Below are 26,378 nucleotides of genomic sequence, written 5' to 3'. Positions count from 1 at the left end.
TTTTTTATATTTATAACTTAAGTTTATCGTATTAACTTGTATGGCTGTAAATATAATTGTATATGATTTTGTATAGTTAAGATAAGTATTTTAGTTAAAGTAGTTAAGTTATAGTTAAGTTTATTCGAATAAATTACTTTGGCAGCTTTAAATTATATGAGTACAGTAGAGTCCCGCTAATCCGGTCATCGCTAATCCGGACATCCGGATAATCCGGACAATTTATGTTTCGTATTTAGTACTTATGTATAATATATATATTTGGGAATACCCATAATTAAGATATGGATTAAACTTATTTCGAAAAACAAAGTGAAACATCTTCTGCTGAGCTACTGACCTTAAGGCGTCTAAGACATCGCACAGCGAAATTACGTCAATCTTCATTAAAACAAAAAAATATCACGGAGTTTTTCAAGTCTTAATACATATGTACATACATAATAAAAATAATAATGTTACCTAATGTAAAATTGTAAATCAATAAATTTTGAATTCGTATAAATACATGAGGTGTTTTTTGACAGTATATTTATTGTGTTATTATTTATAGTGTTTATTAATGAGTAAGTTAAAAAAAAAACGTCATTTCGTTTAATCCGGATTTTCGATAATCCGGAGAGAGTCCGGTCCCATCTAGTCCGGATTAGCGGGACTCTACTGTATAACGTATAGTAATATAGGTAGTTATATGTAATGGTTTTAACTCACCTAGTTAGGCTTGTGCCTAAAGAAGGTGGGTAGGATCCTCTAAAACCAGTTCCAGCCGATGAGATCTGATGGTACATACTGGCTGGTGTGTGCCTGAAAAAATAAAAACAAACACAGTATAAAAGTTGTACAGTTAAAAAGCTAAGCCCTTGTTATTTGAAGTACAAAGGACAGAAAGCATAGTGGAAGAAAAGCGGCTTAGATAAGTTTTGCGAGGGAGTAAAGAGATCGTTTCTGGTGAATTACGGAAGCCGTCGGCTACGAAAAGCCGATTGATTTCCCAAACTGAGAAAAAAAAATAAGGGGAGAAACTCGATTTTCCTAGTAACAAATTGACCGGAATAAGAACAAACAAGGGTCAGTGTGGTGGACAAACTAGATTAGAGGTTTTCACGGGGCGTCGACTGACCACGCCCCACTACATTCGATAATTTACACGCCATAGTTTAACATTTAAACGATTTTTAAAAATTCATAACTTTTTTTAATATTCAGCGTATTTAATGATTACTTATGAATTATGAGTTTACAACTATTAATATTACCGAAAACATTTTACAGATTGATAATATTGATATGTAAGTAAAAATCACCGTGTTATAGATACTCTTATATTTTTATAAATTATAATCATCTACATTGGTAGTAAGATAAAAATTTGATAAAAATACTATCCCTCTTAGAAAAGATAAAATGTGATCACGCATTTGGTTTATTTACAATTCAGTAACTTATATAATAAATAAATAATATGAAAATATACATTATACGTTTTTAGGTATTTCAGTGATTCTGAAACAGTTATTTAAAATTAATTTCAACATATTATGTCTAAATTAATTAATTTAGTTAATTTAATAAGAAAATCTATTCTTTGAGAAAATATTCTAATAAATAGTAAACACTTTTTATCATAGTAATAAAAACAAATACTGCTTTTCTTTTAATTTTCGATATTTTTTATAATATTTATACTTTAAAATTAAATATTTAAACAATAAAATTAAATCATAGGCATTAGTACTGAATTCAGAGAAAAAATAATAATTTTTTTAAGTACTTACCATGAGGCTGCAACTTGTGACATGTCCGGACTTAATAACGGATAAGGGTACTGGCCTGTGGGAAATGGGTACATTGAAGGCCTCGGAAGTCCTAAATAAAACAAACAATAGTTAATATACCTATTACATTTTTTTTATATAATACTAAGATTTTTAAAATTAATTTAAATGTTGAATATTTAATTTAATAATTACATTAGAATTGCAATACAATATAAAAACCCAATTGAATATTTTTTATTTCAATGATCCGAATAAATGTGCCATTTGGTTCCATACAAATTTTTGAGATAATATAAAAACCAATCGGGCGGCTTAAACGAAAGGGTCTTAAAATGCGTTTAGATTTTTGAAAGAGCACTCAACTAAAAACAAAGGGTATCGATTCTGCACATTATGGATTTTTTCATGTTGCTAATGTTAACACTTGAACAATAAAACCTTCCACAAAGTTTTATAAAAAACAATCATCTTCTCTGTTATTTATATCCAATAATAATTTTTTTTTGGAAACCCGTCATAAATAATATCAAGTTAAAAATAGCATTACATAGGTGCTTATTTAATATTTTGAATTTTTATTCAGATATGAGCATAATATAGTTGTTTTGAAGAATACTCATATATTTTATTTTAAATTGACGAAATGGCGGTCATTTTATAAATGGTGAAATTTTATTAAACAATACATATTACATTATGAACAAATTGTTTAAAATATAATTATTTTATATTTATATTAGTTGTATTCTACATATAATATTATTTATAATGCACACACACGACACACACATTTATATATAGTTAAAAATGATACTAATTACGTAAAATATGCAGAAAAATTAGGTCGAGAGTACTGATGTTGAACTTAACACACTAGAACGTTTCACACTCTTAGACGTACACTTAGACTTATATATGAGAAAAAAGTAGTACCTATACTTTTACGCAGAACTTTACTTCAATTAAAATATATAAACCGTACAAATGAGGGACCGATTAAAATTTGACCAGGAGGTTCGTTATGTATAGCCATAGGGGCGAGCAAAATAATTGTTAAAAAGTCGAGGACTTTTTTAAACCCCTTTTTTGTGTCACCGTAATTATCATGGCATAACGGTATTGTTTTCACCGCAGGCCTTTTTAAAGGATTGGCTTCGTCAATGTCTACACGCACTCATATTTAGGGGTTCTTTAGCTTTAAAGGGTGAGAATAAAAATCGATATTAAAAAAAAAAAATGTACTCACCGGGTGCTTTGTCAAGTTGGTAAGGAGGTATGCCCATATGGGCGGGTGGTGGTTGGGTACCCAGCTGCTCGCCGTTGTGGCAAAAGAATGGATGGGCTGGTCCTAAACCAATCTTGCTTGCCTGTAACAAAATAATATATAAACAAAATTAAATTAGTTAAAATTTATATTAGTACTAAACAGACAAATCTTTCAACCAAAAACGATATTTGTAAAAAAAAGATTGATTTATATTTTAATACAAAAAATAATAAACCATTTTACGTGCCAGCATCGTTTGAAAATACATTTTTTGCTCGTTTTGAAATTGTAAGATGTAGTGATAGCGCATACAATACGTGCCTGTTTAGCATAAGTTATCAAGTCCCTTATCGCAATAACAAACGACGGTTCAAGTGGTTGAGTCTCGACCCATAATAACGCCTTTTTTAGATAATCCACTGTTTGCGTAGCAGAAGGTGGGATTTCAATGTCTTCGGAATCTGTTGACAAATTTTCTGGCTCAGTGACTTCCACAGGATTAGATAAAATCCAAGCCAACATATTGTCATCTGATACTTCCAGCCCAAGATCATGGGCTAACCACTGTACACTCAAAATAATACCTTTCATCGCAGATGTATATGTACAATTTTTCCAACAAGTTGAAAACGATTCCGTGGTGACTTGTAACCAAGCTCTATGTAATAAAATGAACGCGTCTTTTAATGTATATTTTTCTAAAAATCTTTGAATCGATCTTTCAGATTGTTGATCTAAGGACGCCTGAGTAAGAAGTAGAGCTGTGTATGTAGCTTTGAATTCAATAAATAATGTAGATTTAGAAATTGGATCTCCGTCGTGATTTTGTAAAGAAACTCCATTATGTTCGCATTTTTCTGGAATAAAAGATACTTTATCCATAACCAACACAGCTTTTGAATTGATAGACAGAGCAGCTGGACAAAATTCTGTCTCAAACCACCATTTAAACAAATCTTGTGTAGGAAACCCATCACCTCCCCCTGCGTAAATAACAGGTTGCCCTAACATATTCACAGTTTCCATACAAGGTGGTCTCCATCTCTTACCTATAACTAATACTCTGGTCCTGTGTCTTCCACTTTTGTTGCCGGCCATCAGTAGCCACACTTTTCGGTCTGGATTTTTAGTGGTATTTAATGTTACATCAGGAATACCGTTGATGTCAAAAGGAATCAATAGTCCAGCATATGTTTCGTCATCATTGTATCCTTCTAAGTTACCTCGATTCTTCATGAACTTCTTAATCCAATCTAGCGTGATTATAGATATGACATCTGTAGAAGCTTTGAGCGTTTTCAATATCATTATGGTTTTTTTCTTCAAGTTTAATGGAGTAAGAGGTCGCCCAATACTCTTCGTCCATCGCGTGTACCAAATTTCCAGTTTTTTTATAATATCAGCTTCGCTAGCGATTCGAACTTTGGCTGGTTTTTTTATAAGGACTTGCCTTCTAGTTTTCATTTTCATCATCGGTTACTTCTAGCAGCGGACATATCGCACGAACGACGACTGTGATGCGACTGAAACTGGCGGGCTGGCTCACTCCAAATATATAAGTAAAAGGAGATGGACGGACATCAAAGACCAGCAACGGAGATAGCTTTTGGAAAGGCCAAAGAATAAAGCAACTTTGACGGAGAACTTTACAGTCGACACCGCATTATATATATTATGGTAGGAGAGCAGGACCTTTGATGTATGTCCTTTTGATGTTGCAATGCCTCCGCCCCAACAGATAAATGCACTTTACCCCGTTACAAAGAGCTCTTTGACTCAAAGGCATATTTGATTCGCTTTTAATAACGATTATTTTTTAAACTTCAAAGAACTATTTTTTTTTTTAATATTCCGTTATGTTTTATAAAATAATATATCAGAAGGAAACAGTTGGTTTACATTTTCCTAAATAAATAATCTAAATAGGTAAATAATTTTATTCGTATGCATGAAATAATAACATATACAGGGCACAGGGCACAGGCGTATAGCAACTTTTATTTATTTTATATGCGGGTGTTTCAAATACAATAACATTAACCAAAATAATCTAATGACGTATGTAATTCTGAAATTTAATCAATACAAGTTTCATAGAATCAATTTCAAGATAATCAAGTTAAGAACCCTCAGTTCAATAGCTTCCGGAACTGTTCTTCAATCTCACGCCAAGTTGGTCAATTCGCAATTCACACCACACACTAATGTTGATTTCCTTATTAAATAAATACATAAATGCAATTTAATTTTAGTTAAGTTTGAAATACGAAGTTCGTCACTGACTGAGTATATTTCATACTATAATATTACAATTGATAAAATTTGATAATTAATAAGGGACTTGATAAAATTAAAATAATTATATAATTAAGGAACCTTCAATTAATTAATCATTAATTATAATTTATTATAGAACAGAATTTACATAATTAAAAAACGGAAACGTACAATTATTGTATTTTATAAGTTCCTACGCGATGAGAATATTTTGTTTTATTAGATGTTAGAATCATAGACCTTATGGTCTATGGTTAGAATAGACATTAATTTTATATTTAATTCAAAACGATATCTAATAAACAACACGTAATAATTAAACACTCATTTTTATTAATTTTATTCAGACTTTAGTTTTTAATTATTAACGTAATAATTTTTTCAGAAGTCACTCAACCAAACTACATTATGTGAAAAATGTTGTCATTGTATACACACACTGGTGAGGATTTAGTGAAACATATAGAGGGGCTTTTTAAATACAATTGCTAAGTCCCTTTTATCTTGTCATTGTCCCCTATCAATTTTTTATAATTGTTATATCTTGGATGGCACGCGTACCTCAATATAAATGAGCACACGACATAATAAGGGCACGGTATTTTCAGTTCATGTTTATTACACTAGTTTATTAAATATTGTATCAATATTAATTTTGTTTTATGCTTCCTGTCAGTTTCAGTGATACCTATTCTAATATTTGGCCATGTGCACATTTTATTACTTATCGTAATGATATATTTTAGGAAATAAATTAATCGCTCTTTTACTAATAAATAATATGCAGCGTGAGTGTTATGAAAATAACTATATAATAAATGCAATATATTTTATTCTACCACATATTTATTATAGATTGTAATACCAATTTGTGTATATTTTATATAGCGTCTCATTAGAATAACATTAGGACTCCCTGCGGCCGAAGTGGCCCTGCTGCGAGGATTTACACCAAAGTCCTCGCCATGCATAGAATAACATTACCATTATCTACCCAACTAATCCTTAAATAATAGACACGTAAATGGGGACATGCCATAAACCCTGTGACAACGTATTTATGGTCCTTTTGTGCATTAAAAAAAAAAAAAAATTAAAAAAAAAATAATAACCCCCCAAAAATAATACATGGGTACAAAAACAAGCCATACTAAACAATTTCTCAATAACATTCATATTTTTTAAAGCCGTCGGACCACGCCCACACGCTTTTTCAATCAGGATCTGATTGCAGATCAGTGAAAGGTTTCCGGGAACAATGTGGACCGATGAATATCTTAACGGAAAGCTCCATAATAGAGAGGGTTGGATAATATAAGGGTGCAGTTGTAATATATAAAGCCCATATGCACGATGATTCTTATCATTTGCGCAAGTAATGCCACGGTTAAGTGCATTGTCAAAACTCGGAATAAATCTGGGCTGTGACATACTCTATGACAAAAATTAAGCTGTCAATCATCAACATAGAAACAAAATTTACCTACATGAAAATTAAATAGTATTAGATTATATACTTGATAAAAGTATGTGCAAATGTGCAATACGAAAAATTATAGTTGCCTATACTATAATATACGATATAACTGATATATATATATAAAACTATATACCATAATATTATTAATAACGATATAGTACTAATTTATTATGCCGATAACAAATATATTAATTATAGGTATTCAAATTGAATAAGACAACGTTTTGTGAAATTTTTTATGAAAATGTACCATATTTTTACAGATTACCTATAACATATAATAGTTTTATCAATTTATTAATATTTTAATATTAATTAACTATATTTTAAATAATTTTAGACTGGGTAGAATAATACAACAGCTGTATACTCGTATTATTACAGATAATACGTGTATCATTATTTTGCTAAATTGTAATATTTAATTTTCTGGTAATTATATTTTTTCACGTTGAATGTATAATCAAATAACTATATTGACAAATAAATTATAAGCTTCTTGGAAATGTTAACAATGTTTATAGATGCATAGGTAATATATTAAAGGTTTATTTTCCATTTCCTTTATTTAATGCTTTTTAAAATTAAATACGAAATGTTCAAATTACAAAAACCAGGAAAATTTGTAAAATATGGATGTTTAATAAAAGTTTTGATACCTTCAAAATATTTATCATGTACGAATATTGAAGTCATTAAATAAAATTGTACATTTTTTCCCTCCAATACTTGAATATCTAGTAGAATATCATTTTAATTATAATACCTTTCAATAGCGTACTTGACTTATTCACTAACATATTTTTTTAATATTTAATTGGACGTCGTCACAGGGTCACTCAACTACACTCATGAAGACGAAAACGCACAGGATCATTATATAATTTTTCGAATCGTATAATGAATAAACAACAAGAATGATTGGTAGTATTATAAGAAAAGCCGCGTGCCTCTTTTTTTTGCATGAGCAGATTTTTTTTATAGGGACGGAAATTAAAGTGTCCGGTATCCATAAGAAAAAGACCCTTTGGGAAAAAACGTGGAATACTTTTTTTCATAACAACCCGCTATCGTATACGGTTCAAAGACTTCAACTTTTTAGGTATGTAAAAAAATAGTCGAACGGGTATTTTAGCCTTTTGGCAGGAACGCAAAAGGCCACCAAATGTCTGGAATTTAAATTTTCTCTTTATTCATTTTATTTTGACTATTATTACTTTTTTTTATACTATTATCAGTTTCTCTTATATTTCCCCGATACATTTAAACGATGTAAATTTTTTTTATTATTTATAAATATCTGTACACACACACAGATATATATAAATATATATACTGCAAAGCTTATTAATGAGGAAAAGGTTGTAAATTATGAAAGAAATTATATTAAATAAGTTAAATATAAATAAATGATTAAGATAATTTAATAAAACAATTATTTATACTTAATACAGTTTAAAAAAATATTTGTTTATTAATATAGGTAGGAAATACATTATATTCACGCGGTGCTAGATTTTTTCTGGTAAAATAAAAATTGTAATACATTATATTATGATACACACGACTAAATCATGTTGTTTAATGCATACACAAGATAGTATAAGTATTTAAAAAACAATTCTTTTTATACTGTACAATTTATTTCAATAATTTATTATTTTAGTTATAGTTTAAGATTAATAATATTAATAAATAATAATCATTTGAGCGGCTTTTCAAAATCGTTAAATTACAGAAAATAGGATTCTATTGGTAAATGTTCTTGTTTATTTTACAATCGTTTTTCCATTTTACTAATGCACCAGAGGGTGAATGGCTGAATAATAATAAAGTATAAATCCCCAACGATTTCTTTTCATCTTCAAACACAAAAGGAAAACTTATAGTAATAATACTAACTGGAAATAAAATAAATACAGGAAAAATGTTAGTTGTGTAAAATATACACGGTGGCTCGTAAACTGTACCAATTTATTATTTCATCGTAAAGACTGAAATTAATAATACTTATATAATACATAAATGATAACAACATAATGGTGTATAAAATATTAATTTTTACCCTAATATTTTATAACAGCAGATTTTAATTCAGTTATTCAAAAATTTATTTTTATCTACATAAAATTGTTACTTTTCTATCCTGCAAATCTACTAACATAGACTACATGTGTATATATTTCGATAATAATTTAGTACCATGGGAGAGCTCATCCTTCTTGATCACTGGGACTGTCATCAGGGGGATGTAATGGGATAGGGTTGATTGGTTACAAGACAAGTGGACCGAATATGATGACTATCCCTCCCCTGGGCATTTGTATGTTAATGACGTGCATATAGTTAGGACTGGAGACTGACGAGTGCAATTTTCATCCCTTTGATGTCTCCCTTAATCCTGTTACTCGCCTCTACGGCGTAGTTTCTTCGTCTCAGGCATTTACCAATGTTTCCGAACTACATCGAAATAAAAAATATACACTATGTAAAAAGGGGAAATTCGAAAGGGCTACGAAAAAAAAGTCAAGTGCGGGTTGTACATGATCGTATAGTGTAAACATATAAAAGGGAATGACCACTGTAAGTGGTTTACAAGCCCAGCAGGCCGTGAAATATGGATTATGATCGGCTGCATGGGGGTATTGAAAAGGGTTGGTTAATAGATTTATTATGATTGCGCCAATTGGTTTGTAATTTGACCGTAGTGGGTTAACATGTACAATTTGAATAACATGCAACTATCGTTTAACTTACAAGTAAGAGAAGTTCCATATTATATGTTTGGTGCTCATAAACGTTTATTTTGGTTTAACTTGTGTAGGTATAGATTTATAAATTAGGGAAATGTGATAGGTATAATAATGATGTACCCACAGAATACATAAAGGCTATAATTTTAAATGCTTGAAAAATAATTATAATATGAAATACTTATATATATTATCATCACGAAAATGTTACAAAAAATAGGATGATAAATGCAAAAGTTATAGAATTGTATATTTAATCATAACTCAATACTAAATACGTCATTAATCTAACTAAATTTCTCTAAAATATAATTACCTACTTAATCATAATAAAGTATAACTTCTAAGTGTTTTAAATCAAAATAATATACTCCAAAATATACCAATATAAAATTTTTTTTTTTTTTTTTAATTTTGAACTGCGAACATAAAACAGTCTAGGACACTTATACTATGGTCTATGTTATAAATTAACAGTTGAAACTGATTTTCAGTTTACTTTTCACAATACCTAAAAAGTATACAGATAAATCTGAAGCTCCATAAAATATATCCATCGTTTGTCTCCCTAATCGCAAATTCATATTTGCTTTTCATATTTATTCTTTTCCCTCGGTTCCTATTCACCTTATTATCTCGTCTGTAACTAATTCGGGACCGGTGGTAGTAATCGAAACTATACGGTGTACATGGAATTTTAGTACCAATATTTGCTCATCGGCTACCCTTTATTGTCATTGGTACTTCATAGTATACATGTTAAAAAAAAATCATTAGATTAAACTAGAATGTCCTCTCCGAGTATTAATAGATTTTAATCTGATGGGGACCGATTGTTTGGTTTAAATAGCGCGTGGTGTCCGAGGGAGGTATGTGGGGAGGACTGTAACATACATAAAGGGTTGACAACGGCAATTTGTCCTTTATACCATCCCCTTGCTGCCCTTCTGCCCATGGCTTTTGAACAAAGGTCTCTTTGAAATTAAAGGTACGTGACATTTGCAACTGGACTTCATCATGTTCTCATATGCAGGTTATAGTCTGTTGTATAGTTAATTAAAAAAGGACAACAATATTTCAAATAAACAAAGCTACACCTAAATAGTTTTTATCAAGTATGAAAATAAAATGAATTTTAAAAAAAACGGTGTATAGAATTTGTAAATACACAAAGTAATGGTGTGAAGTAAAGTTTATTTTATCTGTAATAAATTAATAGAATAATACTAATAGTACTAATAGTGTTAGCTATTCAATTTTGAATTCATATTTTAAAATAATTATCAACATTGAAAAAAATATCTGTGATACTATTAGGTATATGAACTTGAATATTGATATTAATTATTTCATAAGTTAATAAAATAATAAAACGGATTAAATACATAAGCTATAGATGCCCAGATATCTTTTACATTTGAATATTTAATCTTATCAATATCTGATTTTTAAACTTTATAAAAAAAAAATTGAAACTATATATTTTTGATATTTATAAATTGCTATATAACAAAAAAAAACTTATGAAAAACATTGTATCAAACCTTCAATTCTTGTATATTAAAAATGAAAATCATATAATAATAATAAATTATAGTTAAAAGAGTGAAAAAATATTTTTTCAATGATATCATGTCAAGAAAAAGGTGTCATGTTCACAAAATATTAAATATTTATTTCACTTTTTTCTTGGTTTTTTTAAAAGCGTTATAACTTTTTTCTTATTAAAGATAACAAACAAATAATAACGCTACGACACAGAAAATATTATGTTCTATATTGTGTTAAATTTTGGTGTTTCTGGGTACAGAACTACAGACTGAGTGGTTCTATTCCATGAAAAACAGTTTTTGCAATGTTACGCACTTGTAAAAAACGGAGACAGTAAAGTAAACGTAAACTAGTAAACGGAGACAACACATGAAGGTATCACGTCCTCATAAAATTGTCTACCATCCCGACGTTAATTTTAGAAGAAATCTTATGATTCAAAAAGCAATGAGAAACACAAATAATAAAGTAACAAATTGTGGTAAAACCAATAAATTCATGGTTCCAATAAAAATCAAAAAATAATAGGTATATTCAAAGAAACACAGATTTATTTGTGTTAGGTTATGTTATGTAAAACTTGTCAAATAAACTTGTATATCAACAAAATTATATATATTTATATCAAATTTCAATTATGGATAAAGCAACAATATCGTATTTCATAAAACACAGTTCTCACTTCCAACTTTAACATAAATCGAACGATATTTGAAGCTAGTCATGAATAGTCCACCACATTTTGATGATTTTTTTTCTTATTTTTTTTTTTATTTTTAACAAAAAAAAAAACAACCGAGGAATGGCATTGGAATTTTATCAAAAGTCTGGTCGCCAGGGAATTGAAGCGAAAATTTGATTTGCACCCTTGGAAACACCGGGACCTTTTCTGCAAAAAGTACGTGGGGTCCTTTGATCTCGTGTCAAAATTGCGTCAACACCACACCACGTATCTTTCCCCCCATCCACTGCCTTTAACTTTCATCGTTCCTTTGTTTTATACCCAGAAATTACCTTAAAATAACGCCATTTTTGTTTACTTTCGTCACACTATAAATTATCATTTTTGAACTACGATATTATATAATCTGCGCCGAAAGAGAAAAACCTTGATGAGAAATATTTAATACGGTTAAGATTGGTGAAAAATATTCACAAGCATTTATATAATTTAACATTTTGTTATGCATATCCATTTAAATTACAATTAATACATGTGTTTTATTATTAACTATTGATCTTAAAGTATCATAACGACCACCGCAGCAAAGGATACGACAGCATTATGATTAGGTTTTGAGATTTTCAAAGGGTTGGGCGCGTGCGCAAAAATGGAAAACCCCTTTCACCCTCCTCTCGGTTGTGCTTACACCATCGATTTCAAGATGGGCGACGTCGAGCCGCTCCCCTATACCCCACCAACAATGTCCTCTTCTGATTGCAAAAGGGATACAGGAGAAAATAAACACCGAGATTAAAATAGTTTGCAAAATATCCGTTTTTAAATAAGCAATATAAAAAATGTGGACTTACGGTTAAAGGATCCCTTTGAGATTCGAGATAGGAACTCATCTGAAAAAAAAATTATTTTTATTATTATAACTATTAATATCATTTTAAGTAACTTTAAATACAGGAAATTAAGAGGATATTTCACTGACTTTGAAAAACGATTTCCTTATAAAATGTCTACATTAGGTACAGTAACATACTTTACATGTTTTATTTAAAAATAATATTTATTTAAACAATTTTAAATCATTTGTATAATATAAGTAATTTCACCAACGTATATACACTTAGACGCTGAACCACGCAGTATAAATCGATGTAAAAAATGTTGTATAATAATTAAATCAATACATTTATGAAAGAATGAAAACGATTCTAAAGGATAATAAACTCAATAAACGATTTAAATTAACGCGGGCATCTTCTGATCATCAAAATAACATTATCAATACCATAAATATTCTCTTTGGAATAAAATAATCAAAATGTATAACATTTATATCCATAGAGTATACAGACGATTGTAATTATTTATCAGTAAATAATATAAGATATACCTATAATAACGTTCATGTATGTTTATTAGTATTCATTTTTTTATAAATTCATTATTAGTATAACTATTTATTATTTAATTGAAATGTAAAAAAGTAAACAATTTTTTAAATAATAAACTTAACTTATATTTCAGATACAATTAACTTTTGGTAAAGATGGACATAATTAATCATTCCACGACTAAAAAAATAATCAGAAAAAAAGAGAAAAAGAATAAATTAATTAACAAAGGTAAAACTATATATTTTTACAATAATAATAAATAAATCAAAATCAAAATCATGATTTTTATTTGATAAAATTAAATTCTGGTAGTTACAGATGTACATGATAGTCCTAATAACCTATATAATGTAGTTAATTATTTTTGAATAACTAAAATGTATAGTTCGATACTTTAATTGTATATAATAGTAAGTTATAACTATACCTAACCTAAGTACTAAAATAACTTAATAAAATAAATATAATATATACAATATATTAAATAATATGTAAACTACAAATGCACGACATTATGCATATTGAACAGCTTTCTAGTATTGAAAGATAAATAGGCACAATTTAAAAATGTTATATTTAACGTAATTTCTTATTAATTTAAAACAAAAATAGTACAGTTTTTAATGTAGCTTATACACTTTTAGAAGATTCGCCAAAAATATTAAAAACGAAAAAAATAATTGATATTCAATTGGCATTGTCGAATATCCAAAGTACATCAACTTCTAATACAGAAAATAACCAAGCTTTGAATGAGTTTATTTATAATAAAATTCATGTAGGTATTTATAATATTAGTAAATTAAATTATTTACAATCTACGAAAACAAATAATCGATTTAAAACTAGAGTCAATATTTTGTTGAAGGTAAATGTAAAAGACGAAAAAAAAGTGATTCCCATAATTATCAAAGACCAAAAGTCTCCAACAACAATTAATACTGATGACAGTGACAATTCGTCAGAAGAGAAAGGAAGTTCTAGAAAGGACAGAAAACCTTTACCATTTATATTTGATAAATCCCATCCAAATTGCATTGATAATGACACGTCATCAGAAACATCGGAAGACAACAAAGGAACTAGCTTCAATAAATGCGTATATTTAGGCGAAAGAGAAACATTAAGATCGTTTTGGGACAAATGTCTCTATGAATGTTTCAAATCTAAAAGATGTGTTGCAGGGGAAAAACCTAAGCGTAAATATCGGAAAAAATTAAAAACTCCAAAATCCTCATCAAAAAAACGAAAACAACTTGAACTTCCATTGTCATGTATTGATACAAGAGGTACTGGAATTACGAATAATAATGGTTAGTTATAAGAACAAAATAGTCTAAAAATAAATCATTTGTAGAAATTTACACATCTTTACACATTATCGTTGTTTTAAATCAAAACAACTATGTCCATACAGTTAACCAAAAAAAACTCAAATTTTAAATTCAAATAAACCATTGAATGAGATAGGTAACACCTTAATTACGTGAAAATAAAAAATAAAATGATTACACTCCAAACCCACAAACTCTAAATTTAATATTTTCAATGTTTTTTATAACCTTTTAAAAAGTTAATACCTAACTATACATTATATTTTTGTTTTTTGTCTTGATTGCACCAATAGATTATCTGAGTCGCTATGAAATGCTGTTATATATGGACCCGTTAGCTAATTCTTTGACCCCTTGGCAAAAAAAAGATTTTGAGATGGCTTTTCGTATGGTAAAGCCTACTGATATATTTTCATTAGTAGCAGAAGATAAAAATGGTGAATCAACAGACTACACCAACTCAGACACAGACTAAGAGATTTATCAGAACTGTATCGTTTTCACACACTTACTACTAACTTTTTTGTACAAATTAAATATTTTTGAATTGTTTTAATTTAATTTTTTTACTATGCTATTTGTAATTTATATAATTGAGTTTGAATAAAAATAAATAATTGTGAGCAAAATATTTTTATAGAGCTTAATGTTTTGAAAAAAATAAACCTGCAAAATAAATAAATACATTCTTGAAAGTCAAAATATTTTTAAAATTAAAATTGAACTATTTTAAAACTGAATAACTTAAATATTAATACCTAAATTAAAGGATATACAATTTCAATTAAGTCAACCAATTTTCGTCTAGCGTAATGAACCATAAACGAATTATTGCATCTATGTCCGTCGAGGACGCGTTTATTCACATAGGTCAACGGAAACGATGATGCAAAAATAACTAAGTATTATAATATTAATATTTTCAAAAGTTGTATATCTGGCCAGTTTGTCGGTTTGGAATGTTTTCAAATCTAAATTTATACTTTTATTAAGTCTGGTGCAACGACCACATGTTCATACAACGGAAAAGGATGCTGTTTTTTTATAGTCAAGAGTAAAGACTCCTTGTGTATAAGGATTTTATATTTGAGGTATATACGAATAATAATTTATAAAACAACACAGTACAAACAATCTCAAAAATATTACGTACATTTATATATCTAAATATTGTATTAAATAATTAATATTAACAAACATTTTTACTTTTGTATAGTAATATTTTGTAAGAAAAAAGAAACGTTTTCTCGGGTTTGAAAAAATTAATAAGTGATATTTTAACCATTGCCAAAAATAATTAGTTGAGCAAATAGAAATTAATTTGGTCATTTACTATGAAAAACTATGTGAAAAAAAAACTATTTTAAATTTATTTTGTATTTCAAACAAAAACCTATAGTCAAATTAATTAAAGTTTATATAATTTAAGACCAATTTTATCGTTAAAATGAATCACGTTAAGTAGAACATTATAATTTATCATAATCATACGTAAGTACAAAGGGCGTACATAATATTTATTATAAATTTATTTGCTTCCATTTGTTTTGATTATTGGTTTAAAAATTGTTTATACGTCAAAGACAACAAATTATATATCAATCTCATAATGTAATCCCCAAACCCTTATTTATTGTTTTGACACTTGACATAGTGTGAACACAATGATACTGTCTGATACAGTATTTTCCCCTTTTAAACATAACACATAATACTATGAATATGGTTTTGTACGTTACAAATTGAAACATATCCTACCCTCGTTACACATAACGGTATAGAACTGATGCGCAATTTGAATTATATGTAAGTATAACCGCAAATTGAATACGAAAATATATTGATCCTTCGAAATAATTAACAAATCAACCATAAAAAATGTATAAAAAGATTTAAGACACATCGTTACGTCTTTATATATACCTATTATACCTATTATACAATATTATACATATTATACGTAGTCGTACGCGTTAATATGTAGTATACGTTTTGTATTATGTCAAAGAGACAAACGAAAAAAATAAGATACTAAGTACAATATGTTATATTGTCTGATATTTTATTTATTTATTATTTATCATTTTTTTTCGCTTTTTTAAAGACGTGAGAATATTTCACGGTTAATAAAAACGGACACAATAACGATCCGATATTGTATGTACACGGTGGTACCGGTTTTAAAAAAGGACGAAGTAAAAAAAAATCAAAATAGTATAATAATAATATTTTCGTGCATAAAAATATACACACGCATCGCATCCAATTTCGAGTGAGCGACGCCTACGGTCTGTTTTCTGTAGTATATAGAACCGTTCGTGGTGAAGTACCCTGTTTAGCATGCCACTTACCATGTGTGACGTATAGAGGCGGCGGTTACACCGCTGCTGTTATGTGCGCACGCGGGTTGCAGTGCAAACGGAATATTTGATGTGGAGAAAACGCCCGACGGGGAAGCGAATAAATAATGCAAACCCCCTCTCTGAGTGTTTTTTCCTCGCTAAACGTCTAAACATAGAGCACACGCGCGAAACGTGAACTTCTATGAATATTATATATATTTATATCAATCAAAACCATGATATGTGCGACTACCACTGCAGTGTTGTGTGTGGTGCGACTGTTAATGACTTAATAAATCTGAAGGAATGTTCTTAGAAAAAAATAAAATAAAAACTGTAACAGGTACGTTTTACAATATATTTGTCTAAATTGTTGGTGTTTAATTCGACGATACTGCTTGACTTACATAAAGATATATAGACATACTACAGTATACAGTACGGAAATTCTTAGTGCCACAGTGCCACACCTTGGGTATTTTACCGGTAGACATGTAATAAATAAACTTCAACTATGTACCTATCCCCTGCCTCCTCACTAAGAAAACAATTCATCGCAATGAGACAGATATAATATAATACCCAACTACTGAATACCGTGTCATAAAAATATATGACGATCAATATTCTTTGGTAGGTACCTTACGTTATACGAAACAAGTTACCCATATAAGTATGAAAAAAAAACACGTTAAAAAGATACATGTTCTTTAGAGTTATTTATTCACCCTATTCCAACTATAAAAACAAAACCATTGAAAACTAGCTTTACTTTTTTAAATATTTATATGAAACCAGTAATAGACTCTTGAAGTCGTAAAGGGGAACGGCAGGAGCCTGCCCCTCATATCCCCCACCAAAAAATACTATTTTTATATGTTATTCAGTTAGTTTTTAAATTAGTGTTGTGTCCATTAGAAAATTAATTTTAACATTAAAGTTAATAAGTTTCTATTATTTTAAAAATGCCTTATAGTCAAATTAATAGACAATACTAAGGTTTTACCATGTATACAAAAATATTACTTAGGAACCAGTTATATAAATGACAATAAATAAATTCACATATGATATATTTTATCATTTAAAACAGTACAAAATATTAAAAGTGTTGCCTTCGTCTCACAAACGCGTACAACATGGTAAATCTGAGGTCAGCAAAACCAAGATTGTGTTGTAAGCATTTTTATTGATATTTAAATTTAAAAGCAGTTATAAATATTTTAAAATTGTTATAGTTTACGTATTTATATAACTCACTTTAAAATTTAATAAAAATCAAGAAAATCCTATAATAGAAGTACATTGATAATATTCTCTAAAATCTTTAAGATTACAAACTAACAACTTTTTTTCTAAAAGCAAATCTTTTAAGAGAAGTGTCCAGAAAAAATAAATTCTTTATTGTTATGTTATTAAATTATATACAGATTAACCTAAACAAAGAGGTATATAGTTTTCAATCTTATGATGAATACCCACATTAGTTTTTTTTTACTCACTTATTAATAAATCAAGATTTTCATGGAAAAATGGGAGTGTATAAATAGGTAGGTATCGATTTAATTTTAAGAGTCCAAGAAGTTACACGTTCAATATACAAGCGATACGTACCGACCCGCGACCTGTATCGGGCTTACACTTCGATATGAGTTGCCAGTCGGTATGTATCAAATTATTCTTCTTGAAAATCTTGAATGTCTCGATTAAAATTATTTGATTTAATACCCTCTTTCCTAAAGACTGTAAAATATTTATGAGTCTATACCTGTGTATAACAACACTATACTTAAATTAATAATTAACGTATGTTACTTTCGGATAGGTTAAAAAGAACTTGAAACACCAAAGCTAAAAAATTTCAAAAAAAATTAAATTAACTATTAATGTATAGATTTAAAATTATAAACAAACAATGGTTTATGAATTATTAAGTTTCTGAAAAGTATCATATGATTCAACTTAAAAATAATGACACCAATTACATACATACCTACCTAATAATGTGGACGACAAATACGTAATAAAATAAACAAGCTAAACTCGGTTGCATGCAAGAAAATAATATTCATTCATTGTACATAATTTTTATACATAAAAAAAGCTGAAAGGACGATGAAGGTTTGCGTGACCAACCACTTAACCTACTAAAAAAAAATATCCTCATACATTTTTAAAGACAATTATACCTCAGTTAAAGTGACACGAATGGTGGTCGATAATTTTATGCTTATAGTAGTTCAGAAATTCAGATTTTTCAATTTAGTTTAATTTAAGGGAAGGAGACGAAAAAGAAACAAACAAAATCCTAATAATTTCCTTCTAAACTGGTTTCTCTATATTTTTTATAGTTTTTTTTTTTGTAACTGCTACTGGGTGCGTTCTTAGTATTTTATTTTACTTTTTTTATTCACATTTTTAACGACCGGTCCGCTTACCATTATAAACGCCAGGTTGTTTATGGTCGTGTTTATACTGGTTTCTTTCTTTTTTTCCTTCGCTTATTTTGACTGCGGACCTGACGGAATTTAAATGGAGCTTAAACAGAGCTTGAAAAAACATGTCTCACTGATGGTGGGCGTCATGAGTCACACTAATTTTAAGATGATTCCCAAATATTATGAGGATTTTTTATAGAACTCCAGCAGTATATTTTGTGGTTATTCTCAAAATAGTATATGCTTGAGTAAATAATAATTAAAAATAATGAATATAAAATTAATTATAGAAATAATGTAGAAAATTGACGTGGTGATAAAATATCATTAACTTAATATTAGGTAAGTTAAAATAAAATTTCAAGTGCATCAGATTTCTATCTATTCATTAATATCTTTAGACAAAGAGTTAACAAATAAATCGTTTCGTAATAGTCGTAATATATAAATCTCAAGAATAATTTTTAAAATTTAAAAGTAGGTATTATATGTATATAGTTTTAATGTAAGGTTATAATTTTATTTCGTCAAAAACAAAAATATTTTGGTGTAGCTGTTGAATGAATACCATCAGGCATGACAAATGTATTTTATGATGAATGATTTTTTTATCGATTTATTATCGATCATCATATAAATTTAAGACCGAGAATAATTTGTAAAATAATGAAAAAGTGCAATAAAATATTATCTGTTTTCAAAAAAAAACAAAAAAAAAAAACGATTTGAGTATCCCATACCTCTGGTCTATACTCGTGACACGTCAGCAAGTATTTATCATTTAACATAAGCGAAATATGATCATGAATATTTAAGTGTGGAGTGATGATATGACCATCAAAAACAATTTGTATTAAAATCAGCAAAAAAATTATATTAACTATTTATCTTTTGTAACTCACTTTAATACTTAAGTCATAATATTATCTGCATTAATAAACGTAATATACCTAACAAATTATATTTATACTTAAGAACAATATCCTATGCAAAAATATTTTAAAACAAAACAAAAATTTACTCTACTAAATAATTAACATTGTACCTACATAATATTTGCATACTGTGCAGGAATATTTAAACACTAAATATTATCTATGTTCAAAAAAAAATATTACTTTATATTTTAAAAGATTCAAAAACCATATTATTAATTAATAATTATAGCATCTTTATTCATATATAAAATAATCAATTATTAATACCATATCTATTTAAATTGTTAAAATTATAGGGTAGGATTAGGATGCCTTTATTATATTATACTACATAAATAATTGTTGTGTTTGAATAAAAATGTACAAAAGTTACGTGTACGTGGAGAATGTAGGGAATATCAAAACAACCTTGAAGGATGTAAAAGGACCAAAGAGCAAATACTAAAATCCCATCAAAAAGAGGTCGGACATACCCTTAACTGGAAAAACAACCCTGAAGATATATTGACCGAACCGACCACTCAAAAACACACAATAAACGTACACAGTGTAAACCGAAATACAAACTACATGTAATATATAATATCATGGAATAACAACATGTTATGTTATAAATATTGTGTATTTTTTTTATTACACGATAAATTTTTATTATTGTAATATCGGATTTACTCTTTTAAAGTTAAGACTCAAACATTTATTATATTCATCTACATATATTTTCTTAGTTATTATATTACTACGTTAATAGAGAAAGAATAATATAGACCTGAGAAAATCGAACATTAAACACTTCAATATTTTTTATAATATTTCTAAAAACTAACCGAAACAATCCATTTTAAATATATGCATATAATATATAAATGAATTAATATGTATTATACATATCGTAAGTGTACAAGTTTTTTCTCTACTATTTTAGTTATAATGTATAATATAATAGACAACATCATCGATAGAATGCATTTTTTCCTTGTTTTTAGGTGAATATTTAATAAGTATACAATGTACGGGGACAATGTAAGACCAATTGAACCCTAATAGTAGATACAATAGGTACATAATAAATTTATGTAAGTACCGTTGTTGTATGACGTTTAAAGTAATATTTTTGAAAGAATTATGTTTTAAAAATCTACACGCAATAACACAAGTAAAGAATAATAATATACCATGGCACTCGGAATACGCTGTCGCCTAGCTGTCACTAGGATATAACTCTTGAAATAGGTATTTCATACCAATAATACACGTATTTAAGAAGAGAATTAATATGATTTATGCTAATAAAATTAGTTAAAACGGTTTAAAGAAATAGAAATAGATCTTTTTTTACTAATAGTTATAAATCTCCAAAATATAGATATTCAACACACTTAAAAAAAAGAAAATGACAAATCGAATGCAATGGTGCAAAAAAAAATCGAAACAGCTTAACATGGTAAAAACTAAAACGTCTTTCTTGTGTTTCATTCAAATTATTGTCAGGCAATTTTATCGGAAATAATTGTTGTTGTGGCGTCGAATGCGTATATGACGGACATGGATGGCCGACTCACGATCCGATAATATACGTGAGTACAATTCTAATTGGTAACGTCAATACGTGATTATTTATCAAAAACACTTTACCTACATGCTCTTCTAGTAGGTTAAAAAATTTGTACACACGACCTAAGGGATAAGACATAGTCATAAGATAGTGAAATTTTCTAAACATTAAATGTATGTCACGACTCACGAGTGCATAACAAACCACAGATAACATTATGTTATGATGATAACTCATAAGTAATAAATCATAATAAACAATCGAATTGATCTATATGTAAACATACTCCCGTCTACGACGTGGCGTAATAACAATATAATATATTGTAATATAAAACCGGATCCCTACCCTCGGTTATCCGAAACCATTGCAGGTGCTTATCAATTATCAATATTATGACACAGCTGATAACCAACAATTATAGAGGAAATTTGATGTCGATTGTCGATTTACGAAATGAACAAAGGCGATAAAAGGAATATAAATTAAAAGTGACGAGCAAAATAGCACTGGCATGTAGTTTGGGAACCGCATTGAAAATTCACTACATCTATAAGTATTGTGTTTTTTATGTATATAATATAATATATATATGGTATACAATATAATAGCTAGACATGACGAGGGGATGCTTTAATCCAAAAACAGCCTCGACGACCAATGGACGACAGGAAAGCAGTATCCTGTTTATAAGAAATTAAGAACAGACTAAAAGGGTCGAGGAAGGGGGGGGGGGCGATGATGATGGAAAATGAAAAACAATAATACTATGTGGAATTCTTAGAGCCAAAAGAGTTTCCATTCTACTTTTCTGTGAATAATAATTAAAACAGCCTAAAGCGAATTTTACTACACTTTTGTTCTACATTCAAAACGGTTCTAGAAAAATTGGTAATAAGACACTTTTCTTTTTTTACACCCCTTTTTGCATGCTGTTTTTATAACGAGATTTGAATTGTTCTCCATATTATACTTAAAAAAAAAAGTATTTGTTCCCGTTTATCAGTGAGTTATCGTTTAGCGCGCAATAACGAAACTCTTTGTCGTCAAACAACGACAGGAAGCTTGTGCGGCTTTAACTATCATTTATATATTATATATATACAATATAAATATAGTTTAAAAACAATGTCTTTATAGTTGGAAATGATCTCACTGTATCAAGTTATTAAGATCGAGTAGTAAGATTTACAAATTCACTAGTTATATAATGGTTAAAACTGAAGCAATAACATATTTTCATTTATATTTAAATGATTTTAAATGCAATTAATTTCATGGATTTAAAATTTGAGCAATTTGTTATATTTAATTATACCTAATTATATTTCCTCTTTTTCAACACAATCATCGTGTTTAAACTATTGTCATTTTCATTTTATTTTTATCGTTTTATTGGATCAGCCACGACCCACCTCAACTACTGAAATACCACATTACAGATCGTATTCACAGGCACGCATTTTTATTCAATCTAAACTCTTAGGCACACCTGTCTGTGTTTGCCTTCCATGCGAACTACATTATGTTAGAGCTGAAAACGAAAACTCAATGATTTGTAATTTTTACCTTAAAAATGGATATATGTATTGCTAACAGTCAACATACACAGATGCAAACCTTGTTAAAAATTCTACTTGGGCACTTTAGATTTTTGATTTATTTACAAATATTATTTTTATCATTAATTGTGGTAAAATGTAAAAAATAATACAAAATACACATTTATACACATATATTTTAAACTACAAAAAACTTTTAAAAATAATTATCGTGGATAATTATATAGCAAGTTGTGTAATATTAAATGGATGAAGAGCTATTCTTACTAAAATTATCCTGTACCTATATCACCCTACGTCATAGTTAAAGCAAATAGGTTCACAACGATAAATGGATTACGAAAATGTAATTATTCTGCAGTAAACTCGTCATTAAAACTGAGAATGTAGACCAAAATTTTCTTGGAATGGTTTTAAATTTAATACAACTTTATTATTCTTGTACTAGTTGGTTGTTCTACGAAAATGTAAAAGTACCCATAGGTACGCTAATAATAAACTAGTACGTTATTTAGGTATATATATATATCAAACTGAATTATAAATTTAGTGTATTTAATAATTGTTCAACATTTAATTTATAGATTATAATTTAACATAACGTATTAACATATAAACAGAAAAATTGTATGTTTTATTATGAAAAAAGATCATCCTATAAAGGGGTGGGCAAAGCATATGGTGAAGGTCAACGTCATAAACATCTCCAAAATGACTAAACAACATTTTAAACGGCCGCCACGAATTATATATTTATAATATTGTTTGAACAACATTGACAGCTGTGACGAAACTGGTTATAGGTCCAGACCAATCTTCAACAAGTATAATAATAATTATAAAAAGGCATATATATATAGGCAGCGTACGGCCGCCGGGCGTCTAGTAGTTTTCGCATAATGTCGATGGCCATTCAATAGGTTGGTTTTATTATTTTTTTCTTGCTGTCGAAAAACTACTTGTGAAGCAATGTTATTTTCACACTGAAAATCGGTGGTCTCTCATTCATCATGTGCATAAGAAAAAGTATATGCATTTTTTTTATTCGCTTCGAGCGCCATATAATCAGCGTTTCAAAGCAAACACATTACTCCGAATATTGTGTGGATTATAATAATTACAGAGTAGTATCAATATATGATTAAATTTACAATTTATTGTTGGAGAATTTTTTTTTAAATTTTAAATTTTATAACTGTAAAATAACTTTTTATATTGCCCTAAATATTTTATATGTAGTTTTTATACTAATAAGTAATAACTCATAGCAAATAGTTACCCTGGGTGTAAAATGATCATCTTGTTAAGCCAGTGTATTGTAAAATATTGAACTATGTATATTTTTTGTTAACAAAGATTGGTTTATAATAGTCTACATAAAACTTTTTCAGATGTTAAATTATCCCAAAACTGTTGTTAAATTTAAGTACAAAGGGATTTTTGATGTATTAAGATAGATAGCAATGAATGCAAAGAACTCGGGTATTAAAATGTCTACATAAAATATACTTACGTCATATCATTGATGATGTATATGATCAATATATTATAATCAATCAATGGTATTATGTTAGGAATTATTTCAACTAATAACACGTTAGCGTTAACTCTTAAAAAAATCACTAGTAGAAAATTACGTTCTACATAAGCTGATTAAAATTATAATAAAAATACAGTGAATATGATTTAGAGATTCAGAATAGTTTGTATTATGAAATATAAAAAAAAACATGTTATGGCTAATATAGTAACATACCACCTAGTTCTAAAACTTATTCGTATTCAGCATAATTTTTATTTACTCCAGCTGCTCGGTGCCGCCTTGATTGTAACTTAAGATAAACGGAAAATAGCCACATTATTATTTATTTTGAACGCAAATTTAAACATTTGTATATACGAGATAAAAACATCATTGTAAATTAAAAATAATGTAGGTAATCTAAATAATAGTAAAAGGATTCGGTAACCATTACTCATCAGTTGATTGTATATACATATTTAAAGGATAATTGGGCATTAAGAGGACGTGATACCCGCATATGTTGTCTCTGTCTTACAAGTGCATTTTATATGGTAAATTTTACGTTCAGCAGAACACGTGTAGCTCCGTTTGCTTAAAAATTAGAGTGAATTGACCTCTAATAAAATTTAAAGGTATGATTGTTATCTAGACAACCTCATATGCTTTTTATTTTATTTAAATTTTAAAGGAAGTTATGATTATTTTAAGATGCACAAAAAATTTACAATTTTAAAATACTCATAACTCGCTTTAAATTTAATATAAAATAAAAAGCATATGAGGTTGTCTAGATAATAATCTTATCTTTAAATTTTATAAGAGGTCAATTCACTCTAATTTTTAAGCAAACGGAGCTACACGTGTTCTGCTGAGCGAAAAATGTACCATGTTACGCATTTGTAAGACAGAGACAACACATGCGGGTATCACGTCCTCTTAAGTACGTTTTACCATTCCACAAACTACTACTTAATATGAGACACTTGTATATTTAAATATTTGCCCCGCGTAAAACGAGTATTTTTCAAGGTAGTTTCAAATAGGTTGACAAAACTTTTTGAATTTCATAAAAAAGAATATTTTTGTTTACTAACGGCAATTTTCAATACTGAATTGTCTCCTCAGACAGGAAGTATTATTATACATTTAAACGTAAGTAATTATTATTATTCAAACATTGGAGTTACTTAATCTGCACGGATACTGCACAGATGAATTACACCAGACACTATACTTCATAATATAAATTGTATACTAACTCAAATTTACATAAAAATATATAATTTACTATAAATAACTAAATACTACCTAACGTTTTCAAATTCATAGATTATATATCGTTCGAATTTAGCTCTTCGAAGTTATGATAAAAATATTAGATATTAATTTTTAAAAAACAATTAACAGTTTCGATACACTTACTATTTACTAATGTTCTATAAAATAAAATCAAACTGCATCTACGGCACCAATTTTGGTACAGTAAATTATACTTAAAGCAAATA

At 28.3% G+C, this 26,378-nt stretch overlaps 2 protein-coding genes across 8 annotated transcripts in view; one reads left to right on the top strand and one right to left on the bottom strand.

Annotated features, from left to right (window-relative positions):
* Positions 1-26,378, bottom strand: part of pan (transcription factor pangolin) — a 54,308-nt gene that overhangs the window by 14,930 nt on the left and 13,000 nt on the right. The window contains exons 1-5 of one of the 7 annotated variants that reach the window (XM_089224820.1): positions 4,095-4,887; positions 3,367-3,902; positions 3,025-3,145; positions 1,776-1,866; positions 712-804 (exon numbers count right to left, since the gene is read on the bottom strand). In XM_089224820.1, coding sequence (XP_089080946.1) covers positions 712-804; positions 1,776-1,866; positions 3,025-3,145; positions 3,367-3,902; positions 4,095-4,518 — 1,265 coding nt within the window. In that variant the 5' untranslated portion in view covers positions 4,519-4,887. Of the gene's footprint in view, positions 1-711; positions 805-1,775; positions 1,867-3,024; positions 3,146-3,366; positions 5,308-12,639; positions 12,679-26,378 lie in introns of those variants that run through there. The other 6 variants (XR_016191231.1, XR_016191229.1, XR_016191230.1 and 3 more) reach the window with 6 other exon arrangements.
* On the top strand, positions 12,792-15,075 carry LOC149057393 (uncharacterized). The gene is made up of 3 exons (XM_089222016.1): positions 12,792-12,809; positions 14,048-14,492; positions 14,807-15,075. Exons 1-3 carry the CDS (start codon positions 12,792-12,794, stop codon positions 14,986-14,988), a joined length of 645 nt encoding a protein of 214 aa, XP_089078142.1. The 3' UTR covers positions 14,989-15,075.

This window comes from Diuraphis noxia, unplaced genomic scaffold (assembly GCF_037042655.1).
Source record: "Diuraphis noxia isolate RWA-SAM2 unplaced genomic scaffold, SU_Dnox_SAM2 contig0003, whole genome shotgun sequence".
Classification (NCBI taxonomy): Eukaryota; Metazoa; Arthropoda; class Insecta; order Hemiptera; family Aphididae; genus Diuraphis; species Diuraphis noxia.
This window is presented reverse-complemented; position numbering and strand designations above follow the sequence as displayed.